Below are 18,091 nucleotides of genomic sequence, written 5' to 3'. Positions count from 1 at the left end.
AAATAGGAGCTAAACTCTCTTATAGGACAAGAACTGACTCATTATCTCAGTACTTCAGTGGCAGAACTTCATAGTAGCCTATTTAAAGTATGGGGACAGTTGAAATTAACGTATCCTCATTTGCATCGTGTTGCAAACAAATATTTACAAATCACTGCAACGTCGGTGCCATCGCAACGATTGTTTTCAAAAACAATAATAAATGACAGAAGAAGTAGAATAAAACCTGAGCGATTAAAGAAGATGGTATTTTTGGGTTCACTACCAATAGAAGAATGGTTGTAAGTGAACAACACTACGCACCATTTTTATGGAACCATTTTACTTTTCAATTTAAATTTTATGTTTGAGTTTAATTTTATTTTTTGACTTAATTGTTGATTTTTCAGTTTATTTTTTATTGTTGAGTTTATTTTTCATGTTTTGTTCATTTGGTTATCGCTACTAAATAAATGCTTTAAAGAAGTGGAAAATACCTGTTCTTTTTTATAATTCCTTTAAAAATTTTAAATCGATGTTGGACAAAACTCGATGTTTTTAATCGATGTATAGGTACATCGATTTCGTATTACAAACGAAGACCGATGTCTTGACATCGATATTTAACTTTCGATGTTCCCATCTCTAGTACAAAATATAAACTCTTGCATGGAATGTGGAGATTATTTTATTGTGTCATTCGTTGTGTGGTGTATGCAAACAAATCGTAAGTATGTACTTATATTATATTATTGCTGCTTTACCTAATTGAAAAAGTACATAGTAGCAAAAGAATGTCAATGTTTTCACCAAAAATTCGGATTCGGAGATGGGTTCAGATTTCTTAATATAATCGGTTGCTTTGATCTTGACCATGCTTTTGCTCGCCTTCGTTTTAATTAAAATGACCAGTCTTGAGCCTGTCAGCATTTTCCGTCGGGTGAGCTCGGCAGCCCGGGAGGTGGCGGGTCGCCGACGGTCGAGACTGTCCGAGCAACACCGACGCGGTGACGGGAGGGATAGGAATGAACTTGTGTTCGGATGTCTGATCTGAAATACACGATTGTTGCGTTCGAAGAATAAATTTCTAAATTTTGCGTTTTGGTTTCATTTTTCGTAAAACTTTGCTGACATTAGGAGTGGGATTCTTTAAACCCTTGCGTGCACTTGTAGGACAATGCCGAAAGGTAAGCGACGCCATAAAAAAGACAAACGGCGACGTTCGCGTCGGAGTGAATCTAGTGATGGTGCAAGTGGGTCTCGTTCACGGCATGAGCGGTGACAAAAGCACAAGAAGTTGCGGGAACCGACTCCAGAACAACAACTTGCGGGACGGCACCGCTTGCGAGCTCACTCCTCGTCCTGCTTCTGTGACGCAAATCAGTGAGGCTATAGCAGCTGGGTTTGGTAAGCTGGCAGAGCAGGTGGAGGTGCGTGAGACTCTCCAGCAGAAAACGATGTTGACGAGTGGTTGGAGTCGATTGCCAGAAGAACCCTCCATCGTCGACGTCACTGACATTCGAGACCAAATAACTGCGCGTACGACCAAGGACCAAGCTGCTCAAAAGGCTCGTTTCGACCGTGTTCGAACTGCTGGTCAACCATATCAGGAGGGAGACCTGGTGCTGATCCGTCTAACCAGCGGCCCTGCAACCGGAACTAGCCGAAAGTTACTGCCCAAGTGGCGTGGCCCATTCCGAGTTACCAAGGTTCTCGGAAATGATCGGTATGAAGTCGCATACCGTGGAGCGGCCGGCATCGACAATATGAGGCCATGGGTCGTGTATGGGTAAGGTAGTACGGTTCAAATCGGGAGTAGTGCATGGTGCTTGGCGCTACTCGCATTTGGCCGGCTTGTGGATTGTTGATGCTCGCTGATTCAGGCTTGACCAGAGGTTTCTGTGTTTGATAGTCTGGTGGGTGGCAGAGCTGGGTGACGATCACACAAGGTGTAGTTTTAGTTTTGTTTTGCGTTATTATTAAGTATTATGTTCATTTAAAAATTAAGCTTCCTTCTATGCGTTACATTTAATATTCGCCCTCGTTTATTTTGTATTGTATTCTTGCATTATGTAAGTTTGGCCAAATTTACCCTGTTTTCTTCCAGTTACCGCTCTCTGATTTATATCTTTAATGTAGGAGAAGTGACGATCAAAGTCTAAGCCTGCATGTATGAGTTTCAGTCCGAGGACCTGGACTGAGGTGCCCATGTCCGTCGAGTGAGGACACTCTCTATGTCAGGAAAGGCCGTGTCAGCATTTTCCGTCGGGTGAGCTCGGCAGCCCTGGAGGCGGCGGGTCGCCAACGGTCGAGACTGTCCGAGCAACATCGACGCGGTGACGGGAGGGACAGGAATGAACTTGTGTTCGGATGTCTGATCTGAAATACACGATTGTTGCGTTCGAAGAATAAATTTCTAAATTTTGCGTTTTGGTTTCATTTTTCGTAAGACTTTGCTGACAAGCCCAATGATTAAAAACACAAAATTTACATTTTTAGCATATAAACATGAAAAAAGACACTTAACATAATGTATGTTTCTTTTTTAGTTTTTTATTTGTTTTTAACTCTTTAGTAACATACTTGGTATTAAACATTCAAAGAAAAATTATACTCCTATTAAAAAGATATTTCTGCGATGAATGCACGTATTTTAGAATGTGTTCTTCTTGTTTACGCTTTTGATCAACGTCAGCCCTGTATAAAGTGTTTAGGCGTTTCGACGATTCGTGTTTCGCACTAAATTAATTAAAAATACAGCACATTTTACAGGACTTATTTAATGCAGGATACTATTTTTGAAAACAGGACCGTCCTGTACAATACAGCACGTATGGTCACTTTACTCTAATTTTAACCTCAAGTAGAACACATGTCACATATTGCGATGAATTTTTTTAAACATGTTATTAGAGCAGCCGGCAGAATAGAAGATGACATGGGCGGAGCTTAGGCTGCGCAGCTTCAAGTCACCAGTGTCGTACCATACAACATTTCATTAATTATTTTTTATTTAATTAATTAAATTTAGTCTTTAACAAGGCTGTTTTAGTTATTATAAAAGAAATAATCTGGAAAACACAAAGCAACTTGAGAAGACACACCAACCGCTCGTAGGAAAAAACCTGAGTAACAACGAGTAGACGCGCGCCACTGTGTATTATATGTATCTTCCCTCAGCTCACAATGGACTCGACCAGAGCGAAATTGTGCGATCTGCGCTGGCCACGTGCTGTCATCTTTTCTCTTGCTGGCCGCTCTAAGTAGGAGTAGTTGGACTTACTTTGTTAAAGATCAATCAGGGGGTAAATGCAAGCTTTGCCAAAAACAATTTAAATCAAGTGGAAAAACCACAAATTTGTTCAATCATCTAAAAAGAAGCCATAGAAATATATATATATATCTAGGCGGCAATTTGGCATCGAAAACATGCATATTGTAGGCAATTCGGTAACTTCGTGGTTACTTTCGCACCTGTGCCAAATTGCCACTTTCATCAAAGCGGAATTTTGGCATAAATAAACGTGAAATTTGACATCGTTGCACACGTTTTCTTATTTCATATGAGAACCTGGCTTGCTTGTCGATAATCTGCAATGTGCTGCCTCCATGCGAAACATGTTACTCATTAAAAGGAACTTTCGCACATTCACATGGCAGGCATTGCATTTGCATGTTTTAAAAGTTGTGGTTAGTCAAACTATTATTTTTGCCATAATATTACTCGATCGAGCCATAATCACGTATAAATACTTATTTACAATAATCAAATTTAAGTGAGTTTTCGGAGTTGAGAGTAAAGACTGAAACAATATCAAAAATGATATTGTTTGGTATCCAGTCCAGTACAAGTTTTTCAGACACGATATTGTTGAACAACTGTATTGATGTTCACTTGTTTAAAATTAAACTTTCTAATTAGTGGAGAAAATTTTGTATCCATCAACTTCAGCAGAAAATTCACCAGAGGAGTGCCAATCAACCACTGAGACTATGAATACTCTCAACAACTGAAATTGTGTGAAGACTTTGGAACTCTTGAGTGAAAAATGGGCAGTGAAGACGTTTCAATTTTTCACTAGTTTTTGATTTTAAAAAATTCCTTGTCCTTTAAATTCTGTCGACTATTCGCCAGAGGAGTATTGGTCAGCTGCTGGAGTAAATGGTGATTTTATCAAAAACTGTGAACTAGAAATAAAATTTTTTGAGATGTCTTCAACCTTCTCTGTGAGGCAGTGAAACTATACAGTGTTCGTTAAGTTTTCTCAATTGGTGGAGTGACAAATAAAAGTGTGAAAATTATTTGCAAAAATTGGTTGAAAAAACATCTTTAAATTTGTGTTAATATAGAAATTTTGTTGAGAACTACACAAACACATTTTCTGTCCTTTTTTCTATGTAAACTGTTCACATTTTAAATGTGTTGTTGAAAATGTTTCTTACTATTCAGGAAATTTGGCACCCTCGTTATTAATACAGTTTTTTTAGTAAAAATATTAATTTATAACACATTTGTTAAAGTTCTTTTTATAATTATGTTGGCCACTTCGAAAAAAAATTAGATGAATTTGCAGCAGTTGAAAAAGACGAAGTTCTCCTGTGTGCCAAACTTCCTTACTGTTAAGAGATGTCCTCGTAAATGCGCAAGTTTGGCAACCGTCCGAAAACTTAGTGTATTTTCAAAAAAATTGGTCTAAAGAGTTTAGACAGTACTTCCCTCGCTCTCAGAACCGTGTCTCTATGTCAATCATAGTTTCTTCTCATTAGAGTTCTGTGACGGGACATTTTAATGAAATTGCTTTCAGTCTGAAAGTCACGGCTCGTTCTTTATTTGATCAAAAATAAATTGACTGATTCATTAATTTTTTTGACCCACCCTGTAAAAGCAAATCTAAAAAATATGAATGCAAGGATAAATTACATGTATAGTCTGATCATAGTTTGCACACTTTCAAAAGGATTTATTCGGCAAAATTTTGAGATGACGTAATCAATTTTTTGGGGTTGATAAACAAATACATTTTGATTAAAAAGTTACCATGCTTACAATAACTTTAAACCGTCTACAAGATTTAAAAGTATTCAGTTTTGTAATTCTTGATTTAATTAATAAAATAAATTAACTCGGTCATTAATTTTTTAAGGCACCCCGTATAAGCAAATCTAAAAAATATGAACGCAGTGATAAATCACAAGTACTGACTCATCATACTTTGCACATTTAAGATAGGATTTATTCAACAAAATTTTGAGGTGACATCGTCAATTTTGTAGGGGGGATGAGCAAATACATTTTGATAAAAAATTTACCATGCTTATGATAACTTTAAAACATCTCCAAGATTTCAAAGCATTCGGTTCTGTAATTTCTGATTAAATCAATAAAATAAATACACGCATTCATTAATTTTTTTGAGTCACCCTGTATATATAAATCCAAAAAATATGAATGGAATGATAAATCACAAGTACAGACTCATCATATTTTGTACATTCTAGATAGGATTTATTTGGCAAAATTTTGAGCTGGCGTCATCAATTTTTTGGAGGGGATAAGTAAATATATTTTGATTAAACATTTATCATGCTTATCATAACTGTAAACCATCTGCAAGATTTCAAAGCATTCGCTTCTATAATTTCTGATTCAATCAATAAAATAAATACACGCATTCATTAATTTTTTTGAGTCACCCTGTATATATAAATCCAAAAAATATGAATGGAATGATAAATCACAAGTACAGACTCATCATATTTTGTACATTTTAGATAGGATTTATTTAGCAAAATTTTGAGCTGACGTCATCAATTTTTTGGAGGGGATAAGTAAATATATTTTGTTCAAAAATTTATCATGCTTATCGTAACTGTAAACCATCTGCAAGATTTCAGAGTAGTCGGTTTTGCAGATTCCAAATTAAACTGCAAAATGTTGTTTCAACATTTTGATTTTTTTTTCAAAAATCTGGACGTTTCGGGTAAAAACTCAATTCGAAGTCATAAACTACATGTTTAGGACTATGTTATTTCATACAATTTAAAATCTATTTACTATGTACAATTTTGACGTGACGTCATCACATTATTGGTGGGGATGATTAGACAAATTTTGGTTAGCGTTTTACCATCTACATGATATTCTTGATATAAATCCAAAATTTCACAACAATCGGTCCAGTACTTTCGGAGATTATCTGTCTAATAAAAAGTGGAGACGGCAGACAGACGGACAGACAGACGGACAGACGGACAGACAGACGGACAGACAGACGGACAGACAGACGGAAACGGGAGACCTACTTCTTTGTCCTCTAGGGATCATGACAGGTCGAGAAAACGTAAAAGTAGAGAGTCGACCAACGGACTCGATTACAATACTTCCTTTGCTTACGCTCGGGAAGTAAAAAGAAAAAGAATGTATAGATTAGAGTCACCGATGAATAGATTATGCTTTTAGACATTTTTTCTTGTAATTTGTAATAAAGATGATACATAGACTTTACATGGATATTTTTTTATCCTTATCTCAAATACTTATTGTGTGAAATTGTTTTTTTTTATTTATTGTAAATATGCTCAATAATTTATGTTCAGAAGGTTTTATCAATTAGTGCAAGTTTAATGCAACTAAAAAATTTATGGGTGCCATACTTCTTGAATGATAAAAAAAAATCTTATAAATACGCAACACGGCAACTCCTAATAATAATAATACAAGAATAAAAATGAATAAGGTGGAGGATTACTTTTTTACTTCGCTTGTATAAGTTAAGGAAGTATTGCAATCGAGTACAACGAGCGACTGCCTACTTCTTTGTTTTCTGGAGGTTTCATAAATCCTAGAGTACGAAAACACTGGTCGTCCATTTCCGTCTGTCTGTCTGTCTATCTGCCGTTTGGCCGTTTTTTTTTATTAGACAGATAATCTTCGAAACTGCGGTCCCGGTTGCTGTCAAATTTTTAATGTGTATAATGAATATTGTGTAGATGGTAAAACGCTAACCATAATTTGGCTAATCATCCCCATCAATAATATGATGACGTCATCTCCAAAATTTACATTAGTAATTATTATTTAAATTTTATAAAATAGGATACTCCTGCACAATTGGTTTATGTGGTTTATGAATCCGTGTTGAGCTTTTACCATGGACATCCAGATTTTTGAAAAATAATAAAGCAAAGTTTTGTAACAACCTTTTATAATTTAATTTTGAAACTACAAAACCGAATGTTATGAAATCTTAAAAGGTATCCGTGTTGAGTTTTTACCCTAGACATCCAAATTTTTGGGAAATATGTAGTTCAAAATTGTATTTTACAATTTTAATTTGAAACTGCAAAACGCAGGGCTCTGAAATCTTGCAAATGTTTGAAGGTTGCACCAGGCATGACAAATCGTTAATCAAAATTTGTCCGTCATTTTACAATTTTGATGAAATCTTCTAATTTGTAACTGTTTTCGGGAAAAGAAACTGATTAATCACTTCTCTCCTCTGTGTTGTGGAGACACGAAGTAAAAACATAAACAGTTGATGTTAAGCATGTATTGAGAAATTGAGAATTTCAATTATTTTTTACAGTTGGTTATCTGCTTATTTAAATATATTTCATATTGTCCACACTTGTGTACCCTCTTGAATTGCGGCTTCGCGGCGTAGGGGCCACAGGGGAGTTATTTACGCCAAAGATGTTTACTTTACAGAGGTTAACACAAAATGAAAATCGCAATATTAAATTTTATATTTTTTTAAAGAAGCAGGATTTCTCGCACTGTCCTTCAAGAGAGAGGAAAATTCTGTCGAAATAATTTTCGACCATTTTTTTAAATAAATTAAACTGTTTTAAATAGCTTTCAGATGTTATTTTTAATTATTTCTAATAAAGTTGATTATATGGTGTGTACATTTGTTTTTTTTTTTAGAATTTATTCTAAATACATGCAGTAATTTATTTTTATAATATTTCGTCAATAGCAGAAGTTTCATGTACTCGAAAATCTGACGTGTGCCAAACTTCCTTGTTGTTGAGAAAAAAAAATTGTAAACACGGTATTCTGAAAACTCCCTAAAATATAAAAAATACTTTCTTTTTTCAAAAAAAACAAAATTAATAGAATGATGTGGATAATTACTAAATAGTATATTGTTTTATTAGGAGCTAAAATGAGACTTTTCGTGGCGAATCTGTAGGTTTGACGGCCGAGCGCGCGAGGCCGGCAATTACAGATGAGCCACGAAAAGTCATTTTTCTCCGAATAAAACATGCTATTTTTTCTTCAAACGTCTGCAATTCAATTAGAGAAGTAATTTAAAAAAATGGAATTACATATCAATTCTTTAAAACGAATGAATTAAGTTAACTGTTACTATGGTTTTTCAGTGTGCTTTGGAATGATTTGTATGCTGTTGCTATGGTTTTACTTTTGCTGCCGCCTGTAGCGGCAGCAAAAATTTTTATCTGTCGGTGGTGAGGAGCGGCTGAAATGTCATACTTTAAGTTCATTTGTTGAGGTACATAAAGTCATGTTTTTTTGACGTTTGAAGAAAAACAATATTTTTCGATGTTTAATGAAGTAAACTGATATATATAAATACACTTTGTAAATTGATCAAAGTATATTTCGACAGGATTTCCTTCAGCCCTAAAGTACAGTCGAACAAATCCAGCTTCGAAAAATTATCAAATTTAACTTCGAATTTTTTTTGATGACGTCATCAACATCTTAGCAAAGACATGTATATCATCAATTTTAGTAAATGCAGTGTATTACTATTAACAACTAATAAAACATGTCCCATCCATTAATTTTTTTAATAACTTTGTATAAGAAATTCAAAAAAACATGAATGCGTCGATAAACCACAAGTACCTACTTTTAGTAGTAGTGTGCACATTTTATATATATATCAACTTTTTACAAGATATTCGGCTTTTCAGTTTCAAGATTAAATACTTTGTTGCTATACAATTTTGATTTCTTTCCAAAAATGTGGATGTCGAAGGTGAAAACTCAACACGGATTCATACAGCACAAGTGCAGACGTATCTTATTTTATAAAATTAAAAACAAATTTACCATTGTAAATTTTGGAGATGACGTCACCCCATTGGTGGTGGGGCTTATTAACGAAATTTTGGTTAGCGTTTTATCATCTACATGATTGTCCTAATCCTAATATATATGTACAAAATTTGTCAACAATCGGTCCGGTAGTTTCAGAGATTATGTGTCTAAGATTAAAAATCGACACAGACAGACAGGCGGACAGACAGATAGACGAACAGACAGACTGAAACGGAAGACCACTTTTTTCGTACTTTAGGGGCCATAAAACGTCGAAAAAACACGAAAGTCGCAAGTCGCCCGATGGACTTGACCACTATACTTCCTCAGCTTACGCTTATGTAAAAATCAAATTTGTTTAACGACATGTTACAGTTTAATTTTGAAGTTTCAAAACCGAATGATATGAAACTCTGCAAAGGTTTTAAGGTTATCGGAAACACGTAGGTAAATCGTTAATAAAAATTTATGGGTTTACGATCCCCCTAAAAACTGATGACATCATTTTACAACTTTGCTGAATAAATGTTATTTAAATTCATCTTGTGTTATTGTGATCTTAAACATGCAAATTTTTGAAAAAAATCAAGACTGCGTAACAACATTTTGCAATTTAACTTTGAAATTGCAAAAAACTCATTTCAAAACATAGGCGTAGCACGCTTCTTTACATTTACTGTAACACCACATAATACATATGTTTATTTCAACTTATAAGGCTTCTCGTAAAAAAACTAAAATTTGCAGAATCAAATTTTACAATCTTTCAAAGAAGCTGGATATGTTGTACTTTAGGAGCCAGGAAAGTTCTGTCGAAATATCAAGTGATCAAGTGACCCCAAAATAATTAATCAGTGAAGTGTCATGTTTTATTCACATCCCATTTCCTTGAAAATCTGAGGGTAACAGTACTGTTACTAAAATAGTGTTATACTGCACCTATTCAAACTGACATACGTGTCTTTGCTAAAATGTTGCTGACGTCATCAAAAAAATTTTATATAGAAAAACTCATAAGAGACATATACACACTATTCTTCTTTACCTATACCTTAACAATCCACGCATGCTTATATTAATTTTAGCCCATAGGAGTGATGATAACAAAGTTCTCGAAGTCAAATTTGATCATTTTTGGAAGCTGTACTTGTTCGACTGTACTTAGTGACGACCAATTTTTTTAAGTAATTTTCAATGAAGTTGATAAAAACAGGCTCTACCCTTATAGTTTTGTAAACTTATCTTAATTGTATAAGTATACTAAATAGTACAATAATTTATATTTGCAACATTTCGTCGATTAGCAGAAGTTTTATTCACTTGACAAATCTAATGGTGCCAAACATCCTTATTGATGAGAAAAAATTCTGTAAATCTGGAAATCTAAAAACTCTAAAAATATGAAAAACATAATTTCATCTAAAAAACTGTCAGAATGAATGGAATGAAGCGGGTGATTATTTTCACCAGTAATTTTACAAAAAACAGAATGTATCTATTTTAGTATACTAAACTCATTGTCAACTAGTATGGGGATTATTGTAATTTAATATGTACTACATGTAAATACCGAGAACAGTTTCAAAACATCACCATTTAGAAAAAACTTTTACTACTATTTAAATTTACAAAAATATTGCGACAGCTAAATTTCCCAATTATATTATATGTTCTCATAAAAACGGAAGTTAAACAACACAAAAAAATGAATAGTTACCATATTGATATATAACTTGTTTTCAAAAATTATCAATTTTTATGAAAATAGTCGAAAACATAAAAATAGCCCAACTGATTCTCTGAAACCACTCTTTGTTCCCGTGCGGATGTTTTGGCTCCCGTGCGCGCTGCACGTGTTATTGTTATTGTTATTTAGAATCGGTTGCTCCACTGAAACTATCATTTTTACAAAGCGCGTCAAAGGTGATGTGTGCAGTGCATTCGCTGGGCTTCAGGGCGTCGCAGAAGCAGAACAGAACTTATGGAAAACAGATCAGCAGTTTGTCAGTTACCGTTGTTGCTTGTTAACAATTTTGGTGTATAGAAGGATAACGGAGGATATTTTATCCAAACTATCATTTTCTCCATGGAAAAGAAAAAGTAAGTTTTCAATTTTTTTTACATGCAATAGTTTTTATGTACCTAGAGCGTTATAATATACAATGTGTGTGTTATGATCTAGTAACGTTAGTGGTGCGTACAACATTTTATTTTTCACATTTTTTTCAAGAATTAAAATAAGTTTAGACCGCGTTTTGATATATTTTGAAATTACTAAGCCTGAACATAGCGTTCATACCTATGGTTTACATAGATAAAAACTACGGGTTGCTAAGAATTGTTTAATGTAAGATTCATTTGTTAGTTTTAAATTAAAACATGGAAATTCCCTCAAAGATCGTTAAAAAAGCCACAAAGGCAAAGAAGATTTAAATTAGCGGGCGTTAAAAAATCATAACTAATTTCTTGATAACGCCAAGGGCGTTATGAGCCTGTTGATAGCAGCTGTTACTAAGGTATTATAAGTTTATAATTGATAGGTGAAAAATAAAAAAATTCAGTTATTTGATTACTACTCCCTGAGACTACTGTTATGATAACAATTTGAAAATTTATCTGGTTCTCTTATGTCTGTTTTAGAAAAATACAAGTTAGTTCTGATTACTTTCAGTTAATCTTTGTTTTTAGTTCATATTTTATTTATTATACAGGATGTCATAGAAATAAGAGGAAAAAATCGATAATCGCGGGTTAGAAAATTTAACCATTTTCGAGATAACAGGGTCTTGAAGGAAGGACAACAATTTTTTAAACAACTTTTGAACGTGTCAGCGTAAGATTTGAAATTCCGTAAACTCGATTAATGTTTGAAGGGCTTTATTTGAAGCTTAATGTATTTTTAAAAAGCTGCCAGTAACATTTATTTCCAAAAAAGATGGCGTATAAGTTTCGAGTAAAAAAAATAATTTATCCCTCAAAATCTACGCCACTGACTGCTTTTTCAAAATACATCAAGCTTAAAAAAATCCCTTCAAACTTTCAGACCACCAATTATAAATTTTTTCATCTTAAAATAAAGCTCTAAATCACTTCTCTAGAGTTGTCTCCTTATTTCTCTATTTTTGTAGGGGAAATAGGAAGAAAAACTGTTGCTTTTTTTGCCAGAATACATTTTTAAATATTGCCCGCCATCTGGAAAATCAACACGGTGACGAAGATGAAGTCATTAAATTTACGCCTCTTCCAAAAGGTTAGATTAGTTATGCCAAAACATAATATTAAGATTTTAAATTATTTATTAGGTTCTAAAGAAAGACGAAAAATTATTGACTTGATAAGAAAAAAAGGCAACTACGAAAATAATACATATGAAAACGATATCATTCCAGTTCGACGGGCACAAGAAGGTAAAAATCCGAGATTAATACCGTGTCCCAGATGCAGGGGTTATTATTCCAAATGTTCTCTCAGGAAACATTTCCCTAACTGTCAACAAGAGGGATACAAACAGAAAAACAATAGACTTGGTATAATCTTAGGTCGCAGAATTAACAACGATATACACTGTACGGCGTCGAAGACACTAACCGCGATAATGAGTCGCTTAAGAATGGACAGTGTATACGACGTGATCCGAAAGGATCCTTTAATTATATCATTCGGCAATAAACTGTGTAAAAAATTAAAAGCTCCTCACCACGCCAAAGAAATACGCGCTAATCTGAGACAACTTGGGCGCTTTTTAAATGTTGTAAAGAATTTAAATCGTGAGATTTCAGAATTTATTGAGATATATAACCCCATCAACTTTGAAATTTGTCTGCAAGCTGCGGAATCAATTTCAAAAATTTCAAAAAACGATGGGAATTATCAGTGTCCGACCGTAGCCTTATCAATGGGCACATTACTGAAAAAAGTCGGAAAGCATGCCAAAACGTACTTAATTAAAAACAAACTCGACAAGAAAATCCAAGCATGGAAAAAGTTTATGCATGTTCTAAACGAAGAATATGGAACACATATTAACAAAACTGCTATCGAAAATTTGTCGCAACTTCACAGAAGTAAACCAGTACAGCTACCAACTGCAAATGACATATCAAAATTTTACGCTTTTCTCTGTGATAAGAGAAATTTTTATGCCAAGCTACTGCAGAAGGAGTTTTCTTCTAAAGCATGGAAGGAACTGTGTTCATATACTTTAACATGCATTCAGGTTTTTAATAGGCGAAGACCTGGAGAGAGTCAACGGATGTTAGTAAGTGACCTTAAAAATATTAGAAAAGCTGACTATGCGGGAGACCAGATGCTCTTTAACTCACTTGACATTAGAGAACAAGAAGCTGTAAAAGAATTCAGTTTAATATTTCTCAGAGGGAAATTAAATAGATCTGTAAGCATGCTGGTAGACCATACAACTTTAGAGTGTTTAAATTTGATTATGAAACACAGAGAGCAAGCTGGAGTTTTAAAAGAAAATCCTTATATTTTTGGACTGCCTGGGGAGGACCAGCAGGAATTCAGGCATTTGGATGCATGTACACTTATGCGAAACTATTCTAGTTCTTGCGGTTTATCACATCCAGAAACAATAAGAGCTACCCTGTTAAGAAAGCACATTGCCACTTATTGTGCCGCAATGGGATATACAGATGAACAAATATCAGATGTGGCAAACCATTTGGGACATGAAGAAAAAATCCACAAGAACTACTATCGGTAAGTACCTTTGTAATTTTGCTTTATAACTAATGGGTCACACGCTAAAAAATAATACAACAGGATGCCAGTGGTGACAAAGGAAATAACTCGCATGTCAAAACTGTTGAACAACGCATTGATAGGTAGTGGAGAAACAAACAAATCACCATCTGTTCTTTCAGAGTCAGGTATGGAAAATGTAATTTTCTTAGATAAAAATACAATATGTGGTTCTTATTTTTTCTAGACACTCATTTTGACAATGAAAGAGCATCACCAGCTGTTCTTTCGGAGTCAGGTAAGATGTAATCTTCTACATAAAAACAAACATTGTACATACTTATCTTTTTCCAGACACATATATTGACAATGAAAATTGTAGTGTTTCCAGTTATAACTATAACGCCAGTGAAATCCTATTTGATAATGAAGGTAAGTCTTCAAATGAAATCAAATTGTTAATGAATTAAATTCTTACTTGTGGAAAAGTAGTTGTTGTAGAACAGTATTCAGAGAGCAATTTCGTGGAAAGTTCAGCACAGCTACTTACGGGTGATGCAGGTTTTTTTTTGTCAATTTCCTTACGTATACGTATGTGTAATGCATATCACAATTTTTTTTAGACACTCTGTTCGAAAATCACGTAGTTTCTGATAGTCATGTGGAATGTAACGAGAACAAAAATGGTGCATCTGACACAGGGATAGATCATATTACCAGAAATGAAGGACAATATTTGGAAACTGTAATTTCACAGGAAAGCGTATCATTTTCAAATCATTCTTTACAGTCAAACACCAGCGATACACATGAACGTAACTTTAATATTACATTTTCATAGAAACTCTTTATTACCTTTTTTTTTACGTTCTAGAAGATACGGAAGTAAATGATATTCTTAAAAAACCTTTCACATTTACAGAAAAATATTTTAACGAAGGTAAAAGTTTCGAATGTATCCCCGTCTATTCATTCACTTGTATGTTTCTTTCTCTGTTAGGCAAAGAACTGAAAGTGGTATTGGTACCATTGGAATTAAAAACAAAGGAGACAAGTTTTCTCAAAGAGAGGAGTAGATATAAGTTGTCCTCATCCTCGGAGTCTGACTACGATCATGAGTCAGACATGTCTGAACATTCTGAGCATGAAGTTGAAACTGAAAAAGCAACAAAAGGTATATTGTTAACTATTTGAAATATTGACCAACAATTTAAATTTTGAATGAAATCAAAGAAAATTTACGATCTAGTATGTGTTGCTCATACACTTTAAAAATGCTGTAAATTATTGTTGTGACTTTTGATTAAAGGTTTATCGAAAAAGCGAATCAGACACACATGGACGACGCCAGAAAAAGTAACTGTTAGAACTGTTTTCAGAAATTATTTCAAAAAAGAAAGTATGCCCAGTCTTAAAGAATGTCAGAAAGCAGTAAATCTGTACCCTAATTTAAAACACAGAACAGCACAGCAAGTCCGAGCGTGGATCAAATGGAATCAATCACAAAGCAGAATTTCAATCGAGCTTGAAAAAGAAGGTAAGGCTTTTTACGTTTTAGTAACGAAAATTTGCCAAAAGACTTAAAAACGCAGCTGCTATTTTACGTCTTAAATTTCAAATAGAAATTATAAGAACACATTTCACACTAATTTGAATAAAATTTACTTCGAGTTTTTTTAGAACTGGAAGACAATCCTGGAAAAATTACCAGGAAAGCCTGGACTACGCCAGAAAAATGTATCGTAAGAAAACTTTTTGGGAAATTCATTGATCAGTTAACTTTACCTACATTTAAATCGTGCCAAAAAGCTGTGCGTGAATATCCAGAACTTCAAAATAGAACGGACAAAGTGCTGTATGCATACGTAAATAATCAAATTAAAAAAAAACAGCGAAACGTGACTTATGGACATTTTTCGCCTCAGAAAGGTAACCGTACCAAGTATTATCATAACTGCGCGTTAAAAGTTAGGGATATTTTGATTAATTTAATTTAAGCCTACGTAATTATATGGAAAAGTATAAAATAAATAATATCGATATCCCTAACTTTGACGCGCAGTTCAGTATTACATTTCTACAGAAAAATTAACTTCTTTTGCTGTTCCTGTTTGTTTTTTTGTCGAAGTTACTTAATACAAGGCTTTCTGCTAATGCTGTGGTATATATTGTTCTAAAATTTAGCATCCAATTCTTATTTATGATAACCTAATTTAACAATATCTTTTTGCTCGTTTTATACAAAATATCGGTTTGTGCTATTTTAAACAAATTTATGTGCAAAACTGCTTTTTTTGATTTTAGAAAAATTACGATCACCATTTAAAACCATTGTTCTAAAACATTTTGGCCAATACATTTCTTCTCTAACAACCCCAACAGTGGTTGCAGCAATGGAGATAATGGAGCAGCATTCAAAGTTAAGGTACATGAATGTTGAATCCGTTATAAACACAGTGGAACACGAAATAAGAAGAAGAAAATTCACGCACATAAAAAGAAAACTTGTCCTCAGTTAATCTCATAGGTCTCAGTATGTCTTCTACAATGGTTTCTCTTCTTTTACATTTTTTTACATCACACTAATTAGAGAAAGCGTCATCAAAGATTTAGGTATCTTTTTGGATTGTAAGTTAACGTTTGTCTATCATATTAATCATATAATAGAAAGAGCATTTTTACTATTAGGCTTTACAATAAGACAAGGCAAGTCGTTTAACAATATTTCAACAATTAAGGTTTTGTTTAATTCTTATGTTGTTGCATGTTTACAATATGGATGTATTATATGGCATGAAATTTATTTCATTTATATAAGTGCTATTGAAGCAGTTCAGAGAAGATTTCTCAAATTTTGTTGGTTCAAAAAACATGTCTCCGCAGCGTGGTATTGATAATTCCATTTTGTTAGCTGAATTTGGAATGTTATCTTTGGATATTAGAAGACAGATCGCCATTATAACGTTGTTTCATAAAATCGTTCATTTTAAGATTGATTGTGCTGAGCTACTGGCAAAGATTTCATTTCATGTTCGACGGCTATGTTGTAGAGATGCATTGTCTTTATACTCTCCTGCAGCTCATACAAATATATTACTGAGTTCCCCAATTAATTTAATCTGTATGTTGTATAATAATAAGTTTAAAGAATTGAATGTCTTTTATCTTAATGAAATCAATTTTAGGAAATTAGCGACGAAAATGTTAAATTAAAATCTCTAGTTTTTTTTTGTGTTAAGTAGGTACATTACATTATTATTTACTTACTTAAGATTTGATTTATGTTTTTGTTTTCAATTAATATTTAAAACATCGGTTCGATCTTGTTTCTTTTGCTTATTTTATAATTATTAATATTGCTCTGTAATTGGTTCTAGGAACTGTAGGTCAATAAAGGTTATTAATATTATAATCCAGAGAACTTCAGATTATGAGTTTTTCAGGTTTACATAAGAATACTTGTTTAAAAATTAAATAACATCTCTTATTGTAATGGTTTACTGTTTAAAATGAAATTATAATTTGTAACATACTAGTATGTAAGTTTCAAATGCTTATATTGTTATAGAAGTATCCTTTTGTTAAAAAATCAATATAAATATTTTCTAAAATTCTTGAACTTTTTACTATTTCCCAAAATTTTAATGTTAATATGATAATGGTTAATAGTATATTAAACAAAAAAAAACTGTGTATGTCTGGAAAACACGATGTATGTGTGTATAGTGATACAGTCGCCCTTTAGCATGTAATAAAAATTAAGAAAATTCTGTAAAACTCGGTATCTCTCCGAAACGAAATTTATTTGTCTAAAATTATTTGTGGCTTTAAAAAAAAACGATTTTTTTGGATCCCACCCTTCAGCCTGGATCAAATTTTGACGAATTGTCTTCAGTATTTCATGGTTGGCGATGCTTCACCTAAAAATAAGATTAAATTACAAAAATGAAATGTGAAACATATACAAAATACTTACATAATGTAATAATAGGCGATTATAAATTTTGTCGGCTACTAGAAAAATTTAGGGTTTCAAAAACGGATAACTGATAAACTTCCTGATCCATAAAAAATTTGTTTATAAAGGTGGAAGTTCGGCAACTCGTGAATTTACATATAAATAAATACAGAATTATTCTTCAAAAAGATAAAAAAAATTAACAGACTGAAACAGGAGATCACTTTTTCGTACTATAGGAGTCATGAAAGGTCGAGAAATCATGAAATTGACAAGTTGCCAGATGGACTGGATTACTATAAAACAAAATATATACAAGGTGGCCCAAATAAAACAAAACAGATGGAGCATCTTGTGGGGAAACCCTGTTAATTCTCCTTCTA

The 18,091-nt window shown here is 33.3% G+C and overlaps 1 protein-coding gene and 1 long non-coding RNA gene across 2 annotated transcripts; both read left to right on the top strand.

Moving 5' to 3' along the window:
• Positions 1-11,087: 11,087 nt before the first annotated feature.
• Positions 11,088-12,620, top strand: LOC135143260 (uncharacterized). Its single transcript, XR_010282719.1, has 3 exons — positions 11,088-11,149; positions 12,178-12,299; positions 12,352-12,620. It is a non-coding gene; the product is annotated as an uncharacterized LOC135143260 (long non-coding RNA).
• A 124-nt stretch (positions 12,621-12,744) lies between these two features.
• On the top strand, positions 12,745-16,452 carry LOC135143259 (uncharacterized). The gene is made up of 11 exons (XM_064075135.1): positions 12,745-13,768; positions 13,832-13,938; positions 13,998-14,048; positions 14,105-14,182; positions 14,243-14,311; positions 14,374-14,565; positions 14,625-14,690; positions 14,751-14,924; positions 15,060-15,287; positions 15,431-15,679; positions 16,055-16,452. Exons 1-11 carry the CDS (start codon positions 12,945-12,947, stop codon positions 16,267-16,269), a joined length of 2,253 nt encoding a protein of 750 aa, XP_063931205.1. The 5' UTR covers positions 12,745-12,944; the 3' UTR covers positions 16,270-16,452.
• Positions 16,453-18,091: the final 1,639 nt, after the last annotated feature.

This window comes from Zophobas morio, unplaced genomic scaffold (assembly GCF_036711695.1).
Source record: "Zophobas morio isolate AGI-343-1 ecotype UQ-CSIRO unplaced genomic scaffold, CSIRO_AGI_Zmor_V1 ptg000058l, whole genome shotgun sequence".
Taxonomy (NCBI): Eukaryota; Metazoa; Arthropoda; class Insecta; order Coleoptera; family Tenebrionidae; genus Zophobas; species Zophobas morio.
This window is presented reverse-complemented; position numbering and strand designations above follow the sequence as displayed.